We start from the raw sequence: 24031 nt of genomic DNA on the forward strand, positions 1-24031 counted from the left end.
GTAACTTATTTTGACTGTTCTTCTTCAGAAATTTCTCCTCCAATGCTTTCCACAATTTACTTGCAGAAGTCTCTTTACTGAATGTATACTTCTGCTCTCTGGAAAGACATGATCGAATTGTACCACATGCCAATCGGTTGATGGTCTTCCATTCTTTATCATCAACCCCTTCTGGTTTTTCTTCCTCAATGGCAATATCTAGACCCTGTTGAAAGAGGGCATCTAGAAGCTCACTTTGCCACATGCCGAAATGACCTGTTCCATCAAAAATTTCCACTACAAATCTCGTATTTGCAGTTCCAATCCTCGGCAAAATGTACGAAGTGGAAGTTGTTGATATGGATGGTTTTTCTTCTGTCATTTTTGCCATAGCTTCTACTTAATAGCCACCAAATGCAGAATACCCACAAGCTTTAAGAAATGTTTCTGATGTGTAAGATCAGACTAAGCTGCAAACACAGAGCATACTACAAAACCTTGGCTCTGATACCAATTGTTGCGGAAGCGACGATAATATTAATAACAATATTATCAGAAATATTTAGATAATTATTATGCCAACAATTATACTAAGAAAATTCCCAGTTAAATTGGAGGGGTCATAATGGTCCCGCTTAAAACCCAACAACTAGACAGAACTCACTTAGATATTTATAGCAATAATAACTAAATAAATATAACCAACATAAAGCTATTAAATAAAAGCAAACAAATAAGAAATAAAATACCAGAGTTTTAACGAGGTTCGGCCAATTTAGCTTACGTCCTCGGACACTACCAAATTAATATTTCCTCTAGAAATATTACAAAAGAGAAGATTTTGGGATGATACAACCAAAGGGGGAGGGGTTCTATATATAACAAACCAAACCCCCTCCATTTCTATCTTTTCCTAATGTGGGATATTGCCAATATTCAACAAAACCCACTCTTAATATAAATTTAATTTAATAATTTAATAATTTATATATCTTTTATCAAAATATAATAATAGTACAACATAATAGTAGTAAAATATTAAAAACTTATATTATATAATACTAAATTGTTGCATGTTCACGATATGAGTGGAAAAAAATTTATGTATAATATATATTTATAAAAAATATATAAAAATAAAAAATTGTTTTGATTGAAATGATACAACTAAAGCTTTGAATCCAATGGATCCTTAAGTTCAATAATATTATGTGTAATTATAGGAAAGGATTATCCATCATATGTATCGCTTTTCCAATAGTTTAATGTCACGTCAACATTTTCATCTTGAAAAAAATCAAAGCCAAATGAAAATTCTAAAATTTAGTATAAAATTGCTAATGTAGAATTAAACTATTAGAAAGGATAACATCCCTATTTAATACAATTCTTTCTCGTGTAATTATTTTTAAGATTTGTTTAGATTTAAATTGATTTTTATAGATCTCATATAAAATATAAAATGATAAAGGTTTAAATATGTCAGGGTACCTATAATATTTTGAATTTAAAATTTAAAATTTAGTCCCCATTCTTTAATTTTGAGTTATTGAGTCATTGTGTTTTTCTTGATTTAAAATTTTTTGTGCCTAGGCTAACTTTAGTCCAATTTTGCTGTTATTTGCTAAAGTGGCTATTTATAGAAAAAGGTAAAATAATTTTTATAGCACTTAATATTTATAGTTTTTTTGTCAACTTGACCATTATTTTTTATAAATACATAAAAAGTTTATATTTTTTTCCAATAAAAATCCTAAAATTTAAAAATATATAATTTTGCAATTTTCAAAATTTATGGAAAAAAAATTAAAAAATATTTAAATTTTAAAAAAATAAAAAAGAGGAATTTAATTTCTAGAGTCCTTTGTCGGTTTATGCTTTCAATTTGAAGCCCTTTTTTTTGTACTAAAAGTATTTCAAATGCAAACTTAAAAACATAAAAGAAACAACCATATCTTTGTCGATTGAGTCTTAGCTCGATAGGCATGAGTATTGTTGCCAGTACAGAAGGACATGGGTTCGAGTGCAATGAAGCATTTTATCTTCCTATTTATGGGTTGGGGAGGGGCTATAGATGGTTTTAGGCATTGTCTCAAAAAGAGCAGATATGATCAGAACCTACAATGAGACTGTTCAAAGAAAAAAAGAGAGAAGAAAAACCACATCTTTACATCATCTCATATGCTCAAAAACCCTTTCGAATTATGATCCCTAGGTGATAGGTTTAGAGAATTTTATTTTTTTTAATTTTAATTATCTTAAAATTGTATAATTTATTTTTTATTTTATAAAAAAATATATTTATTATTTTTTAGAATTTTTATATATTTTTAAAGAGTAATGGTCAAATTGAAAAAAGCTATAAATATTGAGGGTTATAAAAAATATTTTGCCTTTTCTCTATAATTTCCACATTAGAGACTAATTAAAAAAATGGATGAAAGTCAACTTGGGGACTAAGATTTTTAAATCAAGAACTCAATGTCTTAAAATTAAAGTGTAAGGATTAAATTTTAAATTTTAAAAGAGTATAAAAATCAGCGATAAATACACTATCATAAATATATTTTTTAGTTAGTTAAAAAAGGAAAATTCATCAGTCATATTTTAACTAAAAAAGTGTTGGGTTAAGTAGTGATTTATGTTGAAGGAATGGAAAGTGTTTACAGTGACATAAAATCCAAAAAAAAAAAAAAATACATACATTATGTAGGGTACTTTTGTAAGTATTCTGATTGAAAAGTTGGCATTAAACCCAAGCATCGTCAAAATAAAACCTACTCCAACCTCAGCCAAAATCGATATAAAGAAAAAGCTCAACTCTATTAGAGATCATTTTACAATCCCTACTTATAACTTGGTTGATCCCATTGAAATTTCAGTGTTTATTAATTAAAAAAAAATTTTCATCAGGCAAAGATGAAGATAAACGAACCGCAATTGGGAACATTAAATGCATAGAAAAATAAACTTCGGGTGTCACTGTATTAATAGATTGTCATCATATCCTAGCTTCCCATCTATAGATAGAATCATTTACTAAGCATGCAAAGCAATCTTAAAACTTTAATTAGTAACGATCAAAAGTTGATAAACCCCTAGAATAATCAATTATTAGAAGAAAAGAGGGGCATGGTTGCCCTCATCATTGTCATCATCATTATCATTATCATCAACATCATCGTTATCATCATCTTCTACTTCAACCTCACAATACTCAACGGTATGTGGTGCGTGGCCATCTCCGAAGGCTCGAACATGGTCTTTGAGCGACCTTTTGTGCTTGAAATCCGACCCGCAAATGCAAAACCAGAGCTTCCCGCAGTTCTTCTCGTGTGTCCTCCAATCCCCTCTCACTGCAAAGGGCTTACCGCATTTTCGGCACTCGAACGGCTTTGCTCCATGCTTTCGCTTGTAATGTGTCTGCAAAGTTCTGAAATCCTTCAATGGTCTAGACCTTGGGTGATCTATATTGTTTTTGCAACCCTCAGCACAGCAGTAACAAGGAAGTCTCAGCATAGAAGAAGCCGGTTTCGTTCCTCTTAAGGATTCAGGGCCTTTTCGATACTGTGATCCATGCCCCCACATATGCATCTAAGAAACAAATGGGACAAAGATTACAAGACATCCTTAATTACGAAGAAATCCCATGATGTCATAGAATGATCTAATAGGTGATTAATGATTTGTCATACAATAAGTACTATAGGTAGTAAGTTTTTGGAACCTGCATGTTGTTGTATCTATTGAAGGTTTTGTTGCAGACACTGCAAGAGAACTGAGTGGGACCAACAAGGATCTGGGCGGGTGAAGGAATCCAGTACTGTCCTTCAACAAGACTGTTACCAATGTCATTAGAGTTGCTAGAGCTGGTCTCAACTGTTGTTGGTGGACCAATGTGGAGGGCAACTGTTACACCACTTTCAGTCTCGGTAGTACTAGTAGGGTTTGGACAGCTGGGGACCTTGCTTGACGTTGAGCTTGAAGGATGTGATGTTAAAGGGTATTTGGAAATGCGTGGGGCTTGTCCAGGAGGACCAAGTGATAAGACTATGGAATCTTCACCTTCTACATGATCATCAGCTTCATGGCAGGAACTTTCTCTAGGGGATATATTATTGTAGGTAAAGGAAGGAGCTTGCATGCTGATAATTGCTGCTAGTGCTACACAAGGGATTTATTTTTGGCCTTTTGGAGAAGAAAGATTAGTGGGGACTAGAAGGCTATGAATAAAGAATTGGTTTTTTTTACCCTTTTTTTACTGTGCCATGTAACAAGAAAAAGCTCGAGTAAGCTGCTATAAAGAAACTCACAACATGGTTCTCAAATCATTAAATAGTGGATAATTTCATGACAGGTAGGGAGAGCTTGGGAAGGGTGGTTTATAAAGGGGCCGTGGAGACCCAGAGAGATTGGATTTTGGCGTGTTTGGGAATGGAGGAGACAAGCGAGCGACAAAGGAGGAGAGGGGGAAGATGCATAGGAGAGCGTAGCAACAGTGAGTAACACTCCTTTCACTCTCACAGGCAGTGTGCAGGTAGGCTAAAAATGCTCGATAATCGAGCTCCTAATCCCTTCCTCTTTTCGACTCCTGCTTACATTTACTCTTTTTTCTTTTATTCAGCCAAAAAGTGAGAGATGTACATGATGCAGCAGATATGAAATGAAGCAATTTTAACTGTACAAATGGAAGGCGTGAGTACCTTCCTCCCCCACATTTGTTATTTAAAGATATTGTGATAGTGATAAAGGCGTTTTGGTGTTTCTGCTGTGTTGTGTGGAGGTGATTCATGCTGGAGGAGACTACTACTTTGCAGAAAAAGCAATCAATCAATATATGTATATAACAATTTGAATGAAAAATACAATAATTCCACACAGAAACAAGAGAGTACTCTACTCCTTTACTCCTATATTATATCATCACCTCAGCATTCTCCTTTTACAATTTCAATAAGTTTGAATGTGTTAATTTAGCCTTTGGCTTTGGCATTGGCACGGCTGAAAGGTGAAATTGCTGCAGCACTTATATATATATATATATAAAAGGAATCGTCAATTTGGACCAAGACCAGAAGAGAGAGAGAGAGAGAGAGAGAGAGACTGTGCAAGTGCGTACATGCATGTGTTTCAAGGCATAGAAATGTGAAGATTCTTCACTGTAAAGGAGAAAGTTATCAGGGGGAAAAAATTTGGCGATTCAGTCTTCACCTACTGGAATTAATTCAATGAGAGAAGCAATTGTTTTTTTCACGTTCAACCCTTGCTTTTTCAACATTAATTGATTTGTCCTAATGTTTGTTCCTTTGATTGGAAAGAACACACAACCCTTTACATCTTAAGCCTATCTTCAACCTTTTAACGGCCTCCCGATCATGAACCATCCCATCAAATATACATATACATATATAAGCCACTTCAGAATATATATATATATATGCATATATTACGGTCCATAATGTAACTACTAAGTTTAGCCGCAATATATATATATGTATAAAACAAAATCTAGAGTTTGAAAATATTTAAGGCCAAACGCTGACTTAGAAAATTTTGAATGAAGGATTAAATTTTGAGAAATTAAAATAGGTATGTGTTGTGTTTGATTCATCATGTCATTACATTATTTTTATTGTTAGAAGGTCTTCGAGGTTAAACTAAATTTGATTTTCTTTGGGCCTTGGCTTCTATTCATTCATTCTTTTTTCTTCTTGTTTTTTATTTATTTCACAATATTTTTTTTAAATATTTCTCCATTCTTGTTAAATATTTTAAAATTAAACACATTAGACTTATCATGATATTAACATACAATTTGTAATTCTCCAAAAAAAATGTACTCAAATATTTTTTAGTGTCACAAAAATGTAATATTTCGAACACAATATGACCATAAATATAAAATTCACAATAATCACACTAGAAATAATAATTTTAATAAAAAAGCTAAAATTCTAATCAGTATTGAATAAATTTAAGATTATAAAAACAATCAATTATAATTTCTTCAAAGATTTGTATTAATCAACTTCTAAAAGTTGTTAATTAAGTTGTTAGGAATCTCATATATGACCAGTATCCCTAATTCATTCAATCAATAAAAATTTATTCTTGTATAAAAATCTCAATTTATCACAAGACACAACATTAACTTATAGAGATTAATCTATAAATGTTTAATTTTGAAAAATTATTGAGTTTTTCTGTCATATATTTGTTAAGTTGCAACTTGATAACTCCCATATTTAAAGTTATTTTAGTATAGTTTTTGTAGTATTTTACGATTAAATTGTAATAGTTAGATTACTTCCTGTTATATTTTATGGTTTCTCGAATTAATTATATTTTATATGCATTTTGTTTATTTTGTTTATTATTTTTAGAATTAGTTCACATTTATTTGCTATTTTTAATTTTTTCATTGTAGGTCCTGAAGAAGGGAAGAATTGGAGCTTAAAATAAAAAGTGATTGTTAGGGTTTTAACCCGATTAAGTAACAAACAAGAAAATAGCAGAATAAATTGAGAAATTGAACACACAAATTTAACGTGGAAAAATCCCTCCAAAGAGGATAAAAAACCATGGGCAAAGATAATTTTACTATAATGGCAAAAGAACGAAGAGTACAAAAGATGGAGATAAAAACTAAACCCCGAAAACCCAAAAACAAAGAACCCACAAAATGTAAACACAAAATTCTCTAAATGTGTTATGAGTTCTAATCTCTAATGGGTGTATTTTCTAAGGTTGTAAAAGAGCCTATTTATAGGCTAAATTCATAGATCAAATAATAATAAAATAATCTAAACTAATCAGTGTTTGATTAAAACAAGTAAACAGAGTTTAACTGAAAGACTATTTTTCAAATTTGACTGAAAATAGGAGTCATATTTAATAAATCTCCACCTTGACTCATATTTCCACAATGCCATCTTTGCTAAAGCCCACCACGAGCCTATCTTGAACTATGCAGGGAATTAACTGAGTCGAATTTGTGCTTAGAAACTGGAAGACTTCTAGCCTTCGACTTGTACACTGCCAAATCAAAACTAACCCGGGTCTGATTTTCACGAACACAGTGCCCTAACTTTTCAAAACCTGCATCTAAAAGAGAACCTCTCTTCAACGAAATAGTCATACCTTTTTCCCTCCTATGACCAAGTTGCCTCCGCTCCAAACAAGTTGACTTCAACTCCGTAACGGACGAGGGACGTCCGATTTCACCGGTCACTGTATAACCTTTCAGAATATAAAGACTGCTGGTTCTTTTACCTTTTAACAAAACGAGAGCTCCACGAGATACTTTAATACCGCTTGACTCGATGTTGATTTTGCATCCTTTCAAGTCTAAAATACTTAAGGAGATGAGATTCTTTCGTAAATCAGGTACATATCTGACATCTGAGAGTGTCCTAATCGTCCCATCGTGCATCTTAATTTTAACAGTACCAATACCAATTACCTTACTAGATGAATCGTTTCCCATGCGCACAACTCCACCTTCAATCGAACTGTATGTGGAGAACCATTCTCTATTAGGACACATGTGTAAAGAACATCTTGAATCTAGGATCCACTCAGACGTGAGCTTGGTGTTATCACTTGTTGACACTAACAAGAAATCATCCCCATTTTCATCGTCCAAATTAGCACCAGCTACATCTTCCTCGTTACTCTCAGCTATTTTTTATTTCGCAGTTTATAACAATCTGCTTTGACATGACCTAACTTTTTACAATATCGACACCTTTTATCTCGTTTCTTTGATGCTACCAAAACGGAAGCTTGCCTATCTGTCTTGCTATCCAAATGAAGCTCATTGTCGAGTTTGTCTCTATTCAACAAATGATCCTTCACATCTTCGAACGAGAGTTTGTCTCTGCCATAAATCAGGGTCTCCCTGAAAGACTTGTATGAAGGGGGTAAAGAGCACAATAATAGCATAGCCTGACCTTCATCATCAATATGAACCTCAACATTCTTTAAATCATTTAAAAGAGTAATGAATTGACTGATGTGATCTCTAAGAATCCCACCTTCGTTCATACGAAACGTAAATAGACGTTGTTTCAACACTAAACGGTTAGCCAGAGACTTAGTCGCATAAAGAGTTTCTAACCTTTTCCACAAGGCAGATGATGTCTTCTCCATCAATACCTCCTGCAATACCGTATTCTTGAGGCACAACTGCATTGCAGATAAAGCCTTTTCAACAAGCTCTTCCCATTCTGTTTTATTTAGATTCTCAGGCTTTTTCCCGATGACAACCTTTTTCAAGCCTGATTGAACTAGAATTGCCATCATCCGAACTTGCCACAGATTGAAATTTGTCTCACCATCGAACTTCTCAATTTCAAACCTTGTTGTTGCCATCTCTGAACGGGCTGATCTATGAAAATTGAACTAGCTCTAATACCACTTGTTAGGATTTTAACCCGATTAAGTAACGAACAAGAAAATAGCAGAATAAATTGAGAAATTGAACACACAAATTTAACGTGGAAAAACCCCTCCAAAGAGGATAAAAAACCACGGGCAAAGATAATTTTACTATAATGGCAAAAGAACGAAGAGTACAAAAGATGGATATAAAAACTAAACCCCGAAAACCCGAAAATAAAGAACCCACAAAATGTAAATACAAAATTCTCTAAATGTGTTATGAGTTCTAATCTTTAATGGGTGTATTTTCTAAGGTTGTAAAAGAGCCTATTTATAGGCTAAATTCATAGATCAAATAATAATAATATAATTTAAACTAATCAGTGTTTGATTGAAACAAGTAAACAGAGTTTAACTGAAAAATTATTTTTCAAATTTGACTGAAGATAGGAGTCATATTTAACAGTGATAAAGAGAAGTTTTCTGCTCCACCGGATCAAATTTGCAACAGAGCATGTTTTTAAATTTAAAAATTTTGGCAGCAAGCAGCTCCATCACAATTATTTGTTTTGTGGAGTGTCATAAAAAAAAACTCAATGATTAAGAGGTATGAATTAAAAGCCTTTATGGAAAAGAAAAAAGAAAAGAAAGAAAGAAAATCACTTGGAGGCAAAAAGAAAAATCTCTAACAACAAGAGAAACTTCATGCTTATAAAGACAAGAAGAAAAGGAGATCCAAGAAGCTCAATTCATCTTCTTTATCTATGTTCTCTCTAGATTGTTTCTTTTTTCTTTTCATTTATGCAAGTTTGTTTTCAATTTCTTTGTGTGATGTTTTCACAATTCTCAATGAACAAAACTTTTTTTCTTGATGGATCCTATACCTTAGTTAATTAACTATTTTTCTCTTCAATTATTTTTATTTATGTTAATTACTTAGTCAGTCTTGTGCTTATTTAATCTGTTTGTTTGGCTACTAAGTTGTATTAATTTGATAACCTTAATTTATCTTGCAAGAGAAAGTTAGAGTTTAGATCTAGATTGAATAGCTTAGGATTAAATTTAGTAGCATGGTGAACAAGTTGATTTGTAGCTAGGATAGGAATATTTCTGATGCCCTAATCAACCAAATTCGTTTATTTTTAATGACTTAACCCAACTTGCCTAGCATAGGAATATAGCTAGTGGGGAAGAAAAATTAATTTAGCTAGATATTGGAAGGGTCTAATTAATGCCATTGAATCATAGGTTAGTAATTACATATATTAAATAATTGAATGAGAGATAATTGATTAGCTAGATTAGGTGAAGTTAGAGTCCTAAGTCCATAAAATTGATTTAGAAACTTGAAAGTTTTCATTGCTTTAGTAAAATCTTTATAATTTGCTTAGTTTAATTTTAGTAGTAATTAGAATTTATTTTATTAATATGGATTAGATAAATTGAATAGTTGGTACTTAGAAGCTTAAAATTTGGTCATCGTAGGAACAATCTCTTCTTATCACCGTATTTACTTGATAGACACGTACACTTGCGTTAAAAATTTTAGTCATCAAGATATTTGCGTCGTTGCCAAGGACCAAAATTTTAAGTTATAATATACTAATATTAATTTTATTCATGAGTAATCTGAGATCACATCTTTTTATTTTTTTCAAGTATTCTAAAATTGCACGTACAAATTTAGGTTAGATTCTTTAAAACTATTTGATCAGAAAATTAAAAGGACTTGTCACCAAATTTGAAAAGCAACCAGACAAGCTAAAATACAACCAACTGAAATGGAAAATGAGAATACTAAGGATCTTGGTGCCAAACCACCTTGGTTGGTAACCAATCATTGATGTTAAAAGCACCTCAACAATCAAGGAGGAGATGTATTGATTACAACATGCCACTAGATAAGGGATATCTCTCTAGTATTGCTAAACCTACCATTGAGGCAAATAACTTCAAGAACAACAAATTCTTTGGACTACTAAGTGAATACCCAAATTCTCATCTAAGAAATTTCTTAGAGATTAATGAGTATAATGGGATATTCGATGAGGTGATGAAACTATTTTTGTTCAAATTTTCTCTAGATGGGAGAGCTAAGGATTGACTCAACTTTCTCCTCCATGCCTCTATTACTTCGTAGGATCAATTGGTGGAGAAATTTCTAGCTAGATATTTCCCTCTTGCTAAAACTATCAAACTTTTAAGGGATATTTACACTTTCATTCAATATGATGGGGATACTATGTATGATGTGTGGGAAAGTTACAATGAACTTCTTAAAAAGTGCCCAAACCATGGCTTGGAAAGCGCTCAACAAATTTTGGTTTTTTACAGTGGATTAGATGTTGCGACGAAAATTCAAGAAAATGATGCATTTGAAGGTTCGTTAGTTTGAAAGTTCCCCAAATATGCTTATATGATTTTGGAAGATCTAATCTTTTGAAATTATAAGGTTTATGAGCATATTGTATGAAGAAACCAATAAAAGTTGATGTGGGGGGTGCACATTCTACTAAGTAATGTTATGAATATATTTAAGAGGCAAACTACTTGGGAAACCAGAACCAACAATAAAGTAATGCAGTTGTCAACACTTATAATCTTGAATGGAGAAATCACTCAAAATTTTCATAGAGGAACAATCATTAGGGAACTAATGCACCAATTTTGATCAAATGCTCTGTTTGAGTTTCAACAAAGATAGCCACAAGGTCTACCTAAGAAAACAACTGAAGAGCTCTTTTTGGAATACATGAAAAAAAATGATGCTCAAGTCTCAAGTCAAGAGGCGACCCTTCATTCATTAGAGAAACAACTAGGCCATTTTGAAAATGCTTTGAGCAGTCGATCAAAAGGAACTTTGTTGGCTAACACACAGCCAAATCTATAGATGGATTTTCGGAATGAGCAATCTAATTCAATTTTTCTTAGAAGTAATAAAGAGAGCCTTAGTTACACTAGGTTAAGCAAATAGGTTAGTTAATCTGATTAACAAGATTTAATAACAGAAAAAGGGGTTGAACAGAGTTTGCCCCAAAATTCTAAGCAGAATAAAGAAAGAGTTGAAAAGTCAAAGTTAAAACTTGTTGAGAAAAAGACTCTAGTTTATCCACCTCCTCCATTCCTACGGTGGTTCCAAATGAGCACACTGGATAAACAATTTTATCGATTTCTAGATATGTCTAAGAAACTAACTATAAACATTCCATTTGCAGAGGCCTTAGAGGAAATTTCGTGTTTTGTTAAGTTCATGGAAGACATATGTCGAAGAAAATGCGTCTCAGAGATTATGAGATTATGGCTTTAACTAAAGAATGCAATGTAATTTTATAACATAAGTTGCTTTTAAAGCTTGAGGACCCAGGTAGTTTCGATATCCGATGCTCTATTGGTGTTAATTTTTCTATTAAAGCTTTGTGTTATCTAGGGGAAAGCATCAACTTGATGTCATCGTTAGTTTATAATAAGCTCAAACTAAGAGGGGTAATGCCTACATCAGTTACATTGTGATTAGCTGATATAACTCTAGCATATTTTAGGGGTGTTATGGAGAATGTTATTGTGAAGGTAGGAAACATTTTTTTTTACTTTATAGTTCTAGACATGGAGAAAGGCATTGATGTTCCCCTTATCCTTGGTAACCTTTACTAGCGATAGGGTGATCATTCATTAATGTCCAAAAGGGTGAACTTAGAATAAGGGTAGAAAATGAAAATGTAACCTTTAAGGTTTCTCCACTTTAAACTTGATGCAAGATCAGGAAGAGTGTTGTTTGGTTCAAGTTCTTGACAGGATTACAAAGAAGATAATCTTGCCAAGACTATAAATAAGGAGCTTCTTGGAAGGTAACCCAAGCTTCTAAACTTTTGCTTAATTTTTTTCTTTTCTTTAGTTTTTTTATTTTTATTTTTACTTTTAAATATATACTAGACTTTCTAACCTACTTAAGCTCAGGTTTAAAGAAGTAATTGTAAATAAATTTAAAATTATGGATTAATGTTAAATTATATAAAAACATGACAAAGACACGCAATATCATTAAAATGAAATAAATATATGATCATTCGATCTCTTTACATAACATGGATAAAAAAATCATGTGAATCATATGTTGGATCTAACGACTTTAGTGTAGTATATTTGTTTGTAAACTTGTAATTTTTTTAATTGATTGGTTAATAAAAAAATCATTGATTATAGTAATATACTTTGTATGATTGTCCTCATATGGTTTTTTTTACGCAAAGCAAAATGGAAGCAAATGTTACTCATTGGTTGTCTAATATTTAAACTCATACTAAGTTCTATTACGTGGTTGGATCATAATACAAAAAGACAATTTATATTAGTAGATGAACCTAAATATGTCCTTAGTCTAATCGGAAATAAGCAAACCAATTGAAAGACTAATATGTCTTCTATCAAGTTCAATTGGGGGAGATGCTTTATATTGAGTATCGGAGTGGATAACTCCTAGAAGATAGACATAAATGTGATTGACTGACTGGACTGACACATAAATGTGATTGACTGACTGGACTGACAGTACTTCGGACTAGAACCAGGAAGAATATTGAATCCATTTATGGATTTTTTCACTTGTGACATTCATAAGGTAGCATACCTAAATCTTGAGTGGATGACGGACTATGTATGCGTGACTCATACGCTTTGATGTAAGTAAAAGCCTGAGTTAGAATAGACAAGGAATCAAAATCTAGTTCATTGGGTGTACAACTATTATAGTATGTAGCATCATTCACAACAGTGGAATTCATAACCCTAGACATGGGTAAATGATATCCTCTCATTGACATTACATGGTTGATGAAAAGTAAACGTAGTCATAAGTTATTTGTGTTTGTGATGAATGACTTGATTACTATTTGATAGTGATTGACTTTTCATGAAGGAAGATGTAATGAATACCATGAGATAAAATAGGATCATATTAGGTGAAAGAATATTATCCCGAAGAGATTAAGGATATCATATAAGGGTAACATACTAATGACAAGTTCATTGTGTAACAGCATGTTTTTAGTGATGTCGGAACAGTGGTTTTGAGACCACAATTCTAATTAGTGAATTATTATTTTATTATTTATTTAATGTCTATAGGATTATATTTAGGTTGTATTAAAATTTTGTTAAGAAATTTTAATGTTTAAATGGTTAATTAGGTAAAAAGGACTATATCGTAAAATGGGTAAAAGTTGATTTTTATTAGTTAAAAGGGATAAATAGCTATGGAAAGGAAAGCTAATGGACTTATATGGCAGTTATATCAGTATCAAGAAGAGAAAAGTATCAGTGATAACATCGGGTGCAGAGGCATCCTCATATGCATGGATAGCATATGTTCTTGCTGGTGCTCGTGCCTCATATTTGACAGTTGAATCTTTTTTTGCGCCTCGATTTCAACTCACATTGCCAGGATTTCGAGGTAGTCTACCTCTTGTAGTGGGGTTGCTCGGCCTTGAAGTTTGAACAGTATATTTTTCAAGCCTTTTTGGGCAGTCTCTGAGATAGTGGTCAAAGGAACCACATCTAAAACAGGCTCTAATTTTCGTTCGACACTCACCAAAATGAAATTTATTACAGTACTTGAATTTGGGTTTGGTATTTCTTACACTACCCGCATTAGTTACAGATGTAGCCTGAGATCTTGAATTGGAACGTGGAATACTTCTATCTTTCCTAGAGTACCCCGTAGATGTGGTAAAGTGGTCAAAATTTTTCTTTGATTTCTTAGAAGCTACTATTGTGACTTTCCCATAAATCTTTTACTCAAAGTTCTGGCTTTCATCTCAACCTGTTTCTTTTCTTTACTCAGCTCTTTAGCTTTATATGTTCAATCAACCAGTATAACAAATTCTTTTAATCCAAGATTCCCAACCAACAACTTAATATCTTCATTCAGACCCTCTTCAAACCACTTACACATTGTGATTTCAGTCGGGATACACTCTCAGGCATACTTACTCAGTCGGAAAAATTTTCGTTCATACTTAGATACAATCATATGCCCCTGTTTAAGCTCCAGAAATTCTTTTATTTTCTGATCAAGGATCCTCTGACTGATATATTTCTTTTTGAACTCAGTTTGGAAAAATTCCCATGTGACCATATCCTTCGGTACAATAGAAATCAGTGTATTCCACCATTGATAAGCCAAATCTTTTAATAGAGATACAACACATTTCAGACATTCGACCGGTGTGCAAGATAATTCATCCAAAACACTGATAGTATTTTCTAACAGAATTTGGCCCTTTTAGGATCATCTTCAGCTGTTACTCTGAATTCTTTTGCCTATATTTTTGAATTTTATCTATATGAGGCTTACCAGTTCTAACAAGTTCTATACCTTGAGGTATATCAGGAACTGGTTGAGAAACAAAAGGGGGTAGAGATTGTTTTACAACCAGATTTGTTCTTACGAATTCTGTAAACCATTCATTCATCATTTGGAAGAAGTATTCTTTTGCCTCTCCTCCTCAACCCTCAGATACGGGCATTCTACTACTTGATACTGCTCTTTATACTAAAGCTTGAGCATTACTCTCAGCTTCTTCGGATTAAGCTCGGTTTGATGACATTACTATATAAAAAACATATTTAAAATGGTCAGGAGATAACACACTATCATAGGTTATATAATGGCATGAATAGCTAGAGTTGTACATGCTATGTTAGTCTGAGAATCAACTAAACCGTGACTCTTATACCAATAAATGTAACACTCCTAACCCATATTCATCGTTAGAACAGGGCTATAGAGCATTACTGGAGTTTACATGTAACGCCCTAAAATTTATGTTTTTTCTTTTGGGAATTTATGGCACTATTGAGTATCTGCTTCAGTGGTTAAATGTTCTGGGTGTGTGTGAGAGGTTCTAAGTTCAAGCCTTACTTTGGAAAATTTTGGTATTTTTCTGAATAAAGCCTTAACCTTGCTCAATAGGCTTATGTTTAATTCTTGATAAGAATATATCAGAATGGGCCTGCTGGTCTGGTGGCTAAGTGGAGTGTTGGTGTGAGAAAGGTCTTGGGTTCGACTCTCTATAACGATAAGGGTTGTATTTTGCTTCTAGTAGTGGCTAGAGTTGTGCTGATTAGGGACTCTAAGTAGTGGTGTGTAGTGGGGAGTGTGGGAGTGGAAGTAGGAGGGAATTAAGGGATTTGGGGTGAGTTCAAATTTACCCAGCAATTTTTTTTGAAAAAATTCAGTTTCTCTCCCCTCTTGAAGGAAATTCTGCTGTTCATTCTTATCTTTCCCCAGCCAAAAATCCTCCCTTCTCTCTTTGTTCTCCTTTTTGCTACCTTGTTGGACGGTAATTGTTCTCCCTTCCTCATTTGTGGCTTTTCTTTAAGTACTACGGTAAGTAGTCTCTTGTGGTTGTGATTTTGGACGTTAAGTTTTGTTGAGGTTATTTATTTTGTTGATTTGGCATCATCGCATTGCTGATATCAAGACTCTTCTCGTGCTGCTTCGTTAGCAAACTAAATTTGAAGCGTTAGAGGTAAGTTTTAATCGCTCGTCGATTGAGTAATCCATTTGGATTGGTTTTAACTCGATGTTTGAATGTCTAACTGAATAGTTTTGGGCAAATATAGGTTCGGGAAGGCTCAGAGTTCGTCTTAGGTTCAATTGAAACTAGGTGGGTACCCGAAAACGCAGGAAATGAGGTTTCAGTGAAAGTCAAAAACCATTCTGTCGATGCCACACGGCCATGTGGTAGGCCGTGTGCCCTAACACAGGCGTGTGATCGATGAGGCTAGGCCTTGCGCACTGGACACTACTATGTGATGGCCAAGTAGGTCGTATGCGAGACATGAGCTCGACCTTTTAGGCCATGTGGGCCATACGGGCATGTGGGCCCATACGGGTGAACCACACGGGCGTGTGGAATTCTAGGCCAGACTATATGATCTACACAAGCAAGGCCAATTTAGGCAGAGTAGGCCACATGGGCGTGTGGGCCCACATGAGCAGGCCATATGGACGTGTGAGCCTATTTTTTTGGAAAACTCTAAAAGGTTGCATACGTCGTCCAAGTTTACAGTGACCTGTTGTAGGGTTGGTAAGCATTACTCAGACCCCTAATTTCGTGATCTGCTTATGTGATGTATGATTTAATCATGTGATACTTAGTGTGTAAATCTGAACTGTTTGAGTAATCTGATAGACTGTATTTTAACATGCCATTTATGTATGTTGCATTGCATCGGGGTTAGGTTGTTGTTATCAGAGGAAGTATTCTGAAAGGCTTTGAAGCCTGATATATGGCAGCTCAGTTGTAATTATCTGATTATGTGTCGCATTTTGGTACAGCCTGGTGTGTAGGGATGGGTGGGTTGATTTTATCCCCACATGGTGTGTAGGGTTGGACGGAGATGATGTGTAGAGGCTGGTGGATAGGACTTTGATGATCTATTTTGCATCTGTATCTGAGTTGGCTAAGGCCTAAACTGTTCTGTAATGGGCTCTAGCTTCATACTGTATTCTGGTGTATGTTTGAATGCATGTTTTATCCACGAGGATTACACACTGAGTTTACGAAAACTCACCTTTTTCTATTTTATCTGTTCAGGTAATCCTCAATAGTAGACGGATCAGAGTAGCAGAGGACTCAGCGGTGGCCACACGGTTATCCACTTGGACTATTTATTGTTTACTTATGTTTTAATTTATATTTGGGAAAATTTGATATAATTAAGGCCTTTATGGATTTTTACTTAATTTGGGATTTTGTAATGTTTTACGGGTTTTTTATTGCTAGTAGTAGGAAAACTCGGGTTTTATAAAGAATCAAATGTTTTATGAAACTACCATGCATGCGAAAATGCTTTTAAAAGCTTCTAAAAAGTTTAACATTTTGAAAATGGTTAACGATTGAAAACAAATGACACGTTTTAGAAGATAACATAAGATGATGAAAAGAGGTACCTACGGAGAAATGGTCTTAACGTCATTTCGATTTGTAAAGCACTATCATGTGATATCGCTAGATTCGACCATAACTTGGGGTTTTACATTTAGTGGTATCAGAGTCAGGTTGCAAAACTTGGATGTAGATTTGGGTTTTAAAGAAATGATTTGTAAATAACTTGAAATATTTTTTGAAATAAGTATGTGGTACGCCAAGTCTCCAGCGCCGATACTGTAAGTTCTTTGAAAATCTATTTAGAATTGTCTGAAAATATGATTAGAATATTCTGAAACTACTTTAGGTAGTATACCACACCGAAAACACTTTAGGAAGTGTAAACTGAAACCAGTAGTGAGACTACGATTCGCGATAACAGATTCTAAACTTCTGATACTGTACTGTATAAAATATTTGTTAATAAATATTGGAACTGTAACTAATGCATAAAACTGTTAATACAGATAAATTTTAAAATTTACGATGAGCACACGTGGTACTCATAGACGAGGTACTAAAGGCCATGGTAAGGGCCGTAGAGGGGCTCGAGCTGAGTCCTTGACATCTGATACTATTCTGAATCTGGATACTAGTGAGACAGCGGTATCACTTGCAACAGAGATTGGGTCTGGGTCTCATGATCGTGTGGTTAGGGATGGCACACTGTCCGAAGCCATGCTACGAATTTTGGAGAGGGTCGCTGGGCCCAATACTGGTTTTGGGGGCCGAGGGTCGGTTACAGAATGACTCTGGTCCAATGGGGCTTAGTTATTCAGGGGTGTCGTTGGAGTCGCCCTTAACGTGGCTGAGTGTTGGATGGAGGCGACAGAGAGAAGTATGGACGACCTAGATTTTACCGCTGAGCAGAAGCTTAGGGGGCTGTTTCTCTGTTACATGATGAGGCATACAAGTGGTAGCTCACGGTTAAGGAAGGTACTCAACCCGACAGTTTGACCTGGGATTATTTTAAGACTGTGTTCTAGGATAAGTATGTAGAGGCCAACTATATGATGCCAGGAGGCGTGAGTTCCTTAATCTCACCCAGGGAGACCGTCCAGTGGCCGAGTATGAGGCTAAATTTTGAGAGTGAGCCATTATACACGAGGCATGGTGGCAACTGAATATGAGAGATGTGTATGTTTTGAGGACGGCCTCAGGGATAATCTAAGGGTGCTGATAGCTCCGCAGAGGGAGTGTGAGTTTACTGTTCTTGTCGAGAAGGCCAAGATTGCTGAGGATGTTAAGCGCGCAGAATGCCAGAACAGAGATCGCGAGAGGGCTCAGAACAAGAGGGATTCAGGGCCCTCGAGTTCTGGGTTGAGGCCTAAGAAAAAGGCCATATCTGATGGGCAGTGAGAGTTGAGCCTCCTGTTGCACCTACTGGGATCTTACCTTGTGGACATTGTGGTAGATGCCATCCGGGCGAGTGTTGGAGGACCACTGAGGCATGTCTGAGATGTGGGTTCACAGAGCATCGTGTAAGAGATTGTCCATTGAGAACTGATTAGATGCAAGCTCTAGTTACCAGGACTGCACCGCCACCGAGAGTAGTTCAGTAGCCATTTAGAGGTCGAGGTCAGGCCAAGGATGGTAATGGCATGGGCCAAGGACAAATAGCACTGGGTAGAGGTGCTAGATTGACTGAGGCGAGACAACCTGCTTTGGTCTATGCTACTCGTCATCGTGAGGACAGAGATGCTCCGAACGTCATTCCGGGTACATTTTTAATCTTTAATGTACCTTATCTTGCACTGATAGACATAGGCTCTACACACTTATACGTAGCTAGTACTGTGTTTGAAACCTTGAGCATTCCGGTTGAAAGTACTTCTAGCGAGGTAACTATTGTGAGCCCGTTGGGATAGTCTATTCGAGTAAGTAAACAGTTTAGAGACGTCCCATTAGAGGTCTGAGGGACAGTATTTCTGGCTGATTTGATAGAGCTCCCATTTGGGGAGTTCGATTTGATATTGGGGATGGATTGGTTAGTAAAGCACTAAGTAAGTTTGGATTGTGCGACAAAAAGGGTTGTGTTGAGAACTGATGAGGACAACGAGGTAATTGTGATTAGGGAATGACAAGACTACCTGACTAATGTGATCTCTGCTTTGGTAGCGGAAAGGGTGTGAGGCATTCTTGGCTTATGTCAGTATTTCTGATTCTAGGGACTCTTCAGTTAAAGACATTAGAACAGTGAGGGATTTTCTAGACGTGTTTCATGAGGAGTTATCAGGGTTACCTCCAAGATGTGAGGTGGATTTTGGGATTAAGTTGTTTCTTGGCATAGCTCTAGTGTCTGTCGCTAGTTATCGAATGGAACAAAAAGAGCTGACAAAACTTAAGGCTGAAATTCAAGAGCTGTTAGACTGTGGGTTCGTTCATCCTAGTGTGTCTCCATGGGGAGCACCTGTTCTGTTTGTAAAGAAGAAAGATGGGATGAGGAGGATGTGTATCGACTATCGACAGTTGAATAAGCTAACGATTAAGAAAAAGTACCCACTTCTGAGGATAAACGACTTATTCGACCAGTTTAGAGGGGCTTCTGTGTTTTCTAAGATTGATTTATGTTCGGGTTACCATCAGTTGAGAGTCAAGGAGGCTGATGTGCATAAGAAGGCATTTAAGACTCGATATGGACATTACAAGTTCCTAGTTATGCCTTTTGCTTTGACTAATGCACTGATGACATTTATGGATTTAATGAACCGAGTATTTCAGCCCTACCTGGATCAGTTTGTGGTGGTGTTTATCTGTTACATTTTGGTGTATTCTAAGACAGAGGATGAGCACAATGAATATCTCAGAGTGGTTTTACAGATTCTTCGTGAGAAACAGTTGTATGTGAAGTTCAACAAGTGTGAGTTCTGGCTTCAGGAAGTGACATTTCTGGGACATGTAGTTTCTGCTGAGGGGATACAAGTTGATCCTCATAAGATTGAGGCTGTGTTGGGTTGGAAATAGTCAAAGAATGTGTCTGATACTTGCAGCTTTCTGGGGCTAGTAGGATATTATTGATGTTTCGTAGAAGGGTTTTCTTTGATCGCAACTCCGATGACTAAGCTATTGCATAAGGGAGTTCCTTCCGTTTGGACTGATGCACAGCAGGAGAGCTTTGATAAGCTCAAGACGGTTTTAACTCAGGCTCCTATTCTAATACAGCCTGAGCCCAGTAAAAACTTCATGGTATACAATGATGCGTAGCATGTGGGTCTGGGTTGTGTTCTGATGCAAGTTGAGAAGGTAATTGCTTATGCATCTCGACATCTTAAGACTCATGAGGCAAACTATCTGACGCACAACTTAGAGTTGGCCGCAGTGGTATTTGTACTGAAAATCTGGAGGCATTACTTGTATGGTGAAAGGTGTATTATCTACACTGATCACAAGAGCCTCAAGTATCTCCTCACTCAGAAGGAGTTAAACCTTAGGCAGCGTAGATGGGTTGAACTACTTAAGGATTACGACTGTACGATTAAATACCACCCTGGTAAGACTAACGTGGTGGCCGATGCACTGAGTCGTAGGGATGTGATTGATCTGAGGGTGATGTTTGCTCGCCCCAGTTTATTTGATGATGGTAGTTTATTGGCTGAGCTACAGGTTAAGCCGAATTGGATAGATCAGATTAAGGGTAAATAGTTGGACGATGAGTCTTTGGGTCTTTGGTTTGGACAGATTGAAAGTGGTAACATTACGAATTTTACATTGAACAGTGATGGGGTACTATGTTTCTGCGGTCGAATTTATGTATCGAATGATGAGGATTTGAGACAATCAATTCTGAGGGAAGCGTATAATATCCGTTATGTTATGCATCTTGGCGGGAATAAAATGTACTGAGATCTCCGAGAGTTATATTGGTGGCCAGGGTGGAAGCGTGTGGTCACTGATTTCGTTGCTCACCGTTTGACTTGTCAGTAGGTTAAGGCTGAGCATTAGTTACCTTAGGGTTTGTTGCAGCCGGTTGAGATACCGATGTGGAAATGTGAGCGAGTAATGATGGACTTCATTAGTGGGTTGCATCTAACACCCACTAAGAAGGATTATGTATGGGTCATCGTGGATCAATTGACCAAGTTTTCTCACTTCATTCCACTCAGGACGGACTTCTCTCTACAGAAATTGGCTAAACTCTACATATCAGAAATAGTGAGACTTCATGGGGTACCTGAGTCGATCATCTCTGTTAGGGATCCACGTTTCACGTCTCGATTCTGGAAGAAGCTTCATGAGGCTCTGGGTTCAACGTTGGACTTCAGTACTACTTTCCATCCTCAGATAGATGGTCAATCTGAGAGGGTGTTTCAGACATTGGAGAATATGTTGAGGAGCTGTGTGATTGACTTCCGAGGCAGTTGGAAGGAGTATTTTCCGTTTGCAGAGTTCGCTTACAATAATAGTTACCAGTCTAGTATACAGATGACTCCTTACGAGGCACTTTATGGTCATAAGTGTCACACCTCTTTATGCTGGACTGAGTTGGGTGAGCGACATGTTTTGGGTCTTGAGTTGGTCTCTGAGACAGAGGATAAGGTTAGGTTGATTCAAGATCGACTAAAAGCGGCATCGGATAGGCAGAAATCTTATACAGATCTAAAGAGACGTGAAATCGAGTATTTTGTGTGGGACTTCGTGTTTCTAAAGGTCTCGCCATGGAAGAAGATTCTGATGTTTGGTTGTAAGGTCAAGCTGAGCCCTAGATTTATTCGGTCGTACCGTATTCTGAAGCGAGTAGGACCGGTTGCTTATCAATTGGAACTACCTCCAGAGTTAGATCGTATCCACGATTCACGTCCCGATGTTGAAGCACTACTGCTCTGATCCCACACATATTGTTCCTCAAGAGAAGATTGAGGTTCGACCAGATCTGACCTTCGAGGAGGAGTCGATTCAGGATTTGAATCGCGACGTTAAAGTTATGAGGAGGAAACCCATTCCTTTAGTAAAGGTGCTGTGGCGGAATCATAGCACTGAGGGGGTTACATGGGAGCTTGAGGATGCAATGTGCCAGCAGTATCCTCATTTGTTCTGATTAGGTAAATTTCAAGGCCAAAATTTTCTTTTTGGGGGGTAGAGTTGTAATGCCCCAAAATTTATGTTTTTGTTTTTGTGAATTTATGACGCAATTGTGTATCTGCTTCAGTGATTAAATGTTCTGGGTGTGTGTGAAAGGTTCCAAGTTCAACCCTTACTTGGGCAAATTTTGCTATTTTTCTGAATAAAGCCTTAACCTTGCTCAATAGGCTTATGTTTAATTTTTGATAAGAATATATCAAAATGGGTCTACTGGTTTGGTGGCTAAGTGGAGTGTTGGTGTGAGGGAAGTCTTGTGTTCGACTCTCTAGGATGAAAAGGGTTGTACTTTTGCTTCTAGTAGTGGCTAGAGTTGTGCTGATTAGGGACTTTGAGTAATGGTGTGCAATGGGATGGTGTGTAATGGGGGAGTGTGAGAGTGGAAGTAAGAGGCAATTAAGGGATTTGAGGTGAGTTCTACTTTACCTAGCAACTTTTTTTTTTAAAAAAATTCTATTTTTCTCCCCTCCTGAAGGAAATTTTACTGTTCATTCTTCCCTTTCCCCAGTCAAAAATCCACCATTCTCTCTTCGTTCTCCTTTTTGCTCCCTTGTTGGACGGTAATCGTTCACCCTCCCCAATTTGTGGTGTTTCTTTAAGTACTACGGTAAGTAGTCTATTGTGGTTGTGATTTTGGACGTTAAGTTTTGTTGAGGATATTTATTTTGTTGATTTGGCAGCATCGTATTGCTGAGACTAAGACTCTTCTCGTGCTGCTTCATTAGCAAACTGAACTTGAAGCGTTAGGGGTAAGTTTCAATCACTCGTCGATTGAGTAATCCGTTTGGATTGGTTTTAATTCAATGTTTGAGTGTCTAACTGAGTAATTTTGGGCAAATATAAGTTCGGGAAGGCTAGGAGTTCGTTTTAGCTTCAATTGAAACCAGTTGTGTACATGGAAACACAGGAAATGAGGTTTCGGCGAAAGTCAAAAACCATTCTATCCACGCCACACGGCCATGTGGTAGGCCGTATGCCCTAACACGGGCGTGTGATCGACGAGGCCAGGCCGTACGTACTGGGCACGGCCGTGTGATGGCCAAGCAGGTCGTGGGCTCGACCTATTGGGCCATGTAGGCTACACGGCATGTGGGCCCATATGTGTGAACCACTCGGGCGTGTGGAATTCTGGGCTAGGCTGTGTGATCCACTTGGCCAAGGCTAATTTAGGCTGAGTTGGCCACACGGGCTTGTGGGCCCACACGGGTAGGCCACATGGGAGTGTGAGCCTATTTTTTTGGAAAACTCTGTAAGGTTGTATGGGTCGCCTAAGTTGATTGTGAACTATCATAGGGTCGGTAAGCATTACTCAGACCCCTAATTTCATGATCTGGTTATGTGATGTATGATTTTAAGCATGTGATACTTAGCGTGTAACTCTGAATTGTTTGAGAAATCTGATAGACTGCATTTTAGCATGCCATTTATGTATGTTGCATTGCACCAGGGTTGGGTTGTTTTTATTAGAGGAAGTATTTTGAAAGGCTTTTAAGTCTGATATCTGGAAACTTAGCTGCAATTATCTGATTATGTACTACATTCCGGTATAGTCTGGTGTGTAGGGATTGGTGGGTTGATTTTATCCCCACATAGTGTGTAGGTTGGACGGAGATGGTGTGTAGAGGCTGGTGGGTAGGACTTTGATGATCTGTTCTGCATCTGTA

The 24031-nt window shown here is 36.3% G+C and overlaps 1 protein-coding gene and 1 non-coding gene across 2 annotated transcripts; both read right to left on the minus strand.

Annotated features, from left to right (window-relative positions):
• Positions 1 to 2937: 2937 nt before the first annotated feature.
• Positions 2938 to 4607, minus strand: LOC107894164 (zinc finger protein WIP6). Its single transcript, XM_016819383.2, has 2 exons — positions 3707 to 4607; positions 2938 to 3573 (listed from the first exon to the last, which is right to left on the minus strand). The coding sequence occupies exons 1-2, from the start codon at positions 4121 to 4123 to the stop codon at positions 3094 to 3096; spliced, it is 897 nt and encodes a 298-aa protein (XP_016674872.1). The 5' UTR covers positions 4124 to 4607; the 3' UTR covers positions 2938 to 3093.
• A 5948-nt stretch (positions 4608 to 10555) lies between these two features.
• Positions 10556 to 10662, minus strand: LOC121212868 (small nucleolar RNA R71). Its single transcript, XR_005908240.1, has one exon. It is a non-coding gene; the product is annotated as a small nucleolar RNA R71 (small nucleolar RNA).
• Between the last annotated feature and the right edge of the window lie 13369 nt (positions 10663 to 24031).

This window comes from Gossypium hirsutum, chromosome A13, assembly GCF_007990345.1.
Source record: "Gossypium hirsutum isolate 1008001.06 chromosome A13, Gossypium_hirsutum_v2.1, whole genome shotgun sequence".
NCBI lineage: Eukaryota > Viridiplantae > Streptophyta > Magnoliopsida > Malvales > Malvaceae > Gossypium > Gossypium hirsutum.